This window comes from Limulus polyphemus, unplaced genomic scaffold (genome assembly GCF_000517525.1).
Source record: "Limulus polyphemus unplaced genomic scaffold, Limulus_polyphemus-2.1.2 Scaffold4138, whole genome shotgun sequence".
NCBI classification, from domain to species: Eukaryota; Metazoa; Arthropoda; class Merostomata; order Xiphosura; family Limulidae; genus Limulus; species Limulus polyphemus.
This window is the reverse complement of record NW_013669748.1, coordinates 43336-46743: the sequence shown is the minus strand read 5'-3', so window position 1 is coordinate 46743 and position 3408 is coordinate 43336. Positions and strand designations below refer to the sequence as shown.

At 33.1% G+C, this 3408-nt stretch overlaps 1 protein-coding gene across 1 annotated transcript in view; it reads right to left on the bottom strand.

The window, feature by feature from the left end:
- Positions 1–217: 217 nt before the first annotated feature.
- Positions 218–3408, bottom strand: part of LOC111088623 (glucose dehydrogenase [FAD, quinone]-like) — a 10879-nt gene continuing 7688 nt past the window's right edge. The window contains exons 3-4 of the mRNA XM_022399281.1: positions 1914–2045; positions 218–363 (exon numbers count right to left, since the gene is read on the bottom strand). Of these exons, the coding sequence (XP_022254989.1) occupies positions 218–363; positions 1914–2045 (278 nt within the window). The remainder of the gene's footprint in view (positions 364–1913; positions 2046–3408) is intronic.

The window sequence follows — 3408 nt, the reverse complement described above, 5'->3', positions numbered from 1 at the left end:
TAACCTTTAAAAAATATGAAACAATTCTAACCTGTGACTCTACTGACTATACAGATTATATGTAACTGCCTTCAAAATAGATGTTTCTATGTCATTATGTATATGAAATCTTACTCATTCAGTAAGGTAAATTTAGATTTTATTGATGGTATATTATCAATCAAAAACGCTGAATTAAAGCGATATTTTACAGATTTATTTCGGACTGAACTTAACTCTAAACCTTAGGAATATTTCTTACTTTAGTGACGAAAGCAAATATAACAATATCGAGGTTAGGTCTTCCACTTGCTGGTCTCAGGTACGCCTTTGCCGTGCTGCATCGTGCTCCTCTTCGGATTGTTCCCTGTGGGATGGCGAATCCTGCAGGACCACAGTTGAAAATTTGTAATATCTTTGTACAAATGTATTTAGATTAAGGGACAGAAAAATATACGAATGAATGATATAATAACTAGTTGTATCATCTTTTTCTTCGTAACGCAGCTTACCACCCAATGGTTTTGTAAGATAATAAATACGTATTCGCATGTACATTTAAAGAATATTACAGACCAATGTAGCAGGTTAACTTCGTAGAAAATACTGCCGCTTGGTTATGTGTTAGATTCCTATGAGCTTCACTTTTTCTGACATCATAAATGTTAGATATACACGACTGTTTTATTTGAACTTAATACGAGCGTTATGATTTAAATGGTTATAAGCGCGAGTGTTAAATTTAGTATTTTTAGAAGCGATAATTAATCGTAGGTTTGCTTACGTAACTGTTCTCGAATCATTTGTTGAATAGCTCAATTGACGCCATGTAACTTGAACCTCTGAATTTTTCTCTTTGTCTTAAATAAGTAATGTTACATCATAACTCTTGTAGTTTGTAGAAAGTTCAAGGCATTTGTCAGGCAATATATATATATATATATATATATATATATACGTAGGCTACCAAGTTAAAGTAAAAAAGTAAGTATAGTAGAGAGAAAGAAAAGTGAAGTTAAACTGCGTGATTGTGAATTTAGCCATAAATAACGTGTAGTGGCGAGTTCTGAAGTGAAAGTATCATAGCTTGTATTGTAATAACAGAGATAGAGAAGAATATTTTGTCTTGTCAAAGGGTGTTCTAAAGTAAATGAACCCGCCTGTGCGGACTTTGACGAAAAATAGACAATTATTTAAAGCTCTGGATACAACTGTGATAACCAGTAGTGTAACGATTTTTTTATATACATTTGACTTGTTTCGAATATATTATTTAAAACAAATGGATTGTGTGCTGTCCGTTTATTGTTGAAATTTGTCGCCAACGAGTCACAGACACCTACTGTAAAGAACCCTGGGCCTTTAAAAAATCTGACAGTAAAATGTCTTGGAAAAACAATAAATATAATACATTTGCGCCAAGCTTTATACTTTTAACTTTAACACACTAACATTTGAACATTAAAACACACGAATTGAAGATTGAGAGATTCATACCATTAGAACAGTGTTTTAGTCAGAACGTTGTACTTGATGCTAGAAGAGCCTGATCAAAAAGTAATTCTTGTTATAAAACTGATGTCTTGAAATGTTATAGCGCTTATAAATATATTTTCACCATTTTGTGTTATCGACTAAAACCAACAACGACGGAAAAAAATGTTCTATTAGATGAATGAAGTAATTGACTTAAATAATATCAAAGTTGTAAATAGTTTTACAATCACAATATATGTGTTATATCTACCAAAAACATTAGAAACACACACGCATCCTCCCTTCAAACAATGTATAAAAATAGATGTTATTTGACCAAAAATTTCTAACTGTTTGTATTTTCACTCTAAAGCTACGTACGAATTAACTCCTAGTGAATGAACCTAAGCCTAAACATACTCCATACTAACCATTTAGAAGTTGTTCCTACAACTCACCAGATTGTCGAGGTCCATTAAGGTCAATGTTAGGGTAGCCAAAGGTCCTTCCAGCTTCAATAAAAGCATGTGCTAAAGGCATGACATGAGGTGGACTGGATACAGTGAGATAGCCTCCTCTACCATGAAATCCTGTATATAGAAATATATGCGTAAAAATATGCAGGTTATATTGAATGGAGTACTATTAACAAATAAATGTTAGTTATCTTTTATTAATGTTGAAAATAACATGATATCCTCCTATAAAAGTGCTTTTAGAACGTTGAATGAAATAAATTAAGCTTGATAGCGTCTCTTATATGAAGACATGAAAGATATTTAAATCACTTTGGCTTCCATTAAAAAAACATTATCTACGTATGATTATAAACGCTATTTCGATCTCCTATGGGTCGTGTAAGTAAATGTGCATATAATAGAGTTGGTGCGAGTTGGTAGTACCATTACTGTAATTTCTTCTGGTGGCAGACACTGGAGTAAACTTGTGGAGATACCAACTGAGCTTGCTTCACTATGGTGCTTTTTGTGTTAAAAACATGTTTAAAACAAGTAAAAGATCCAAACAGTTCACTACAAAAATACGCAAAACATAGGAAAACCAGTCAAAAATGCGTAAAGGCGTGAAACAAATTGTAAACAACATCAACATAAAGTTCCAGCTGTGCTCAGGTATTTAAATATGTTCCCTATTATACGTTAAACATATCCATGAATATATATATACATATAAACCATATCAACACACATACACATACATTAAATTGTGACGGATCTGTTATTATATATTTATGTTAATATCGACGTTTGTTTAGATTAAATTTATATTTAGAAATATACATAGCTTATAGTGTTAAATATGTATTGCAAAACTCCCTCCTATTCTCCAAAGTTGTAGAAGATTCTCGAGAGTAAGAATCAACAAAATGTGTGTGCACGTAAACGTTTGTGTTAGCGTCAGTATTGTTACGTAAAACTGAAATTTCGAGAAACTCTCCACACGCCTATAAATATAACCAATGCGACGCGCCAAAAGAGAGTATCTATTAGTATTGTTACATCTCCGTTTGTTAATTACCTTTCCGTAACTTCGTTCCGACGAAACTTTAGCGACACAAGTCCTTACTTAATAAAACTGGTTTATTCTTTCTGAATATAACTTTACGATACACTTGATTTCAACATTCGCGCTAAAACAAACGCTATAACGAACTTCAACAATACTCTCTGACTGCAAATCAATTACTCACTACCAACACACACACACATTGTCACGTCACGCCGTCACCCTCTTATATATATATCAGACTACCCTATATCTAGTAAATGCTAGGGCATTCACGAAGGAACGGAATATTTCTAGAAACGTGGCGTGACACTAGTCACGTGACCTTGCTGACGCAACAGTATTATTAGTTTGCTATAGTCAGTGTGCTAAAAGCTTCGGAAGCCATAACTGTGATTGTTATAACGCTTATCAATCGGAAAACTTCAG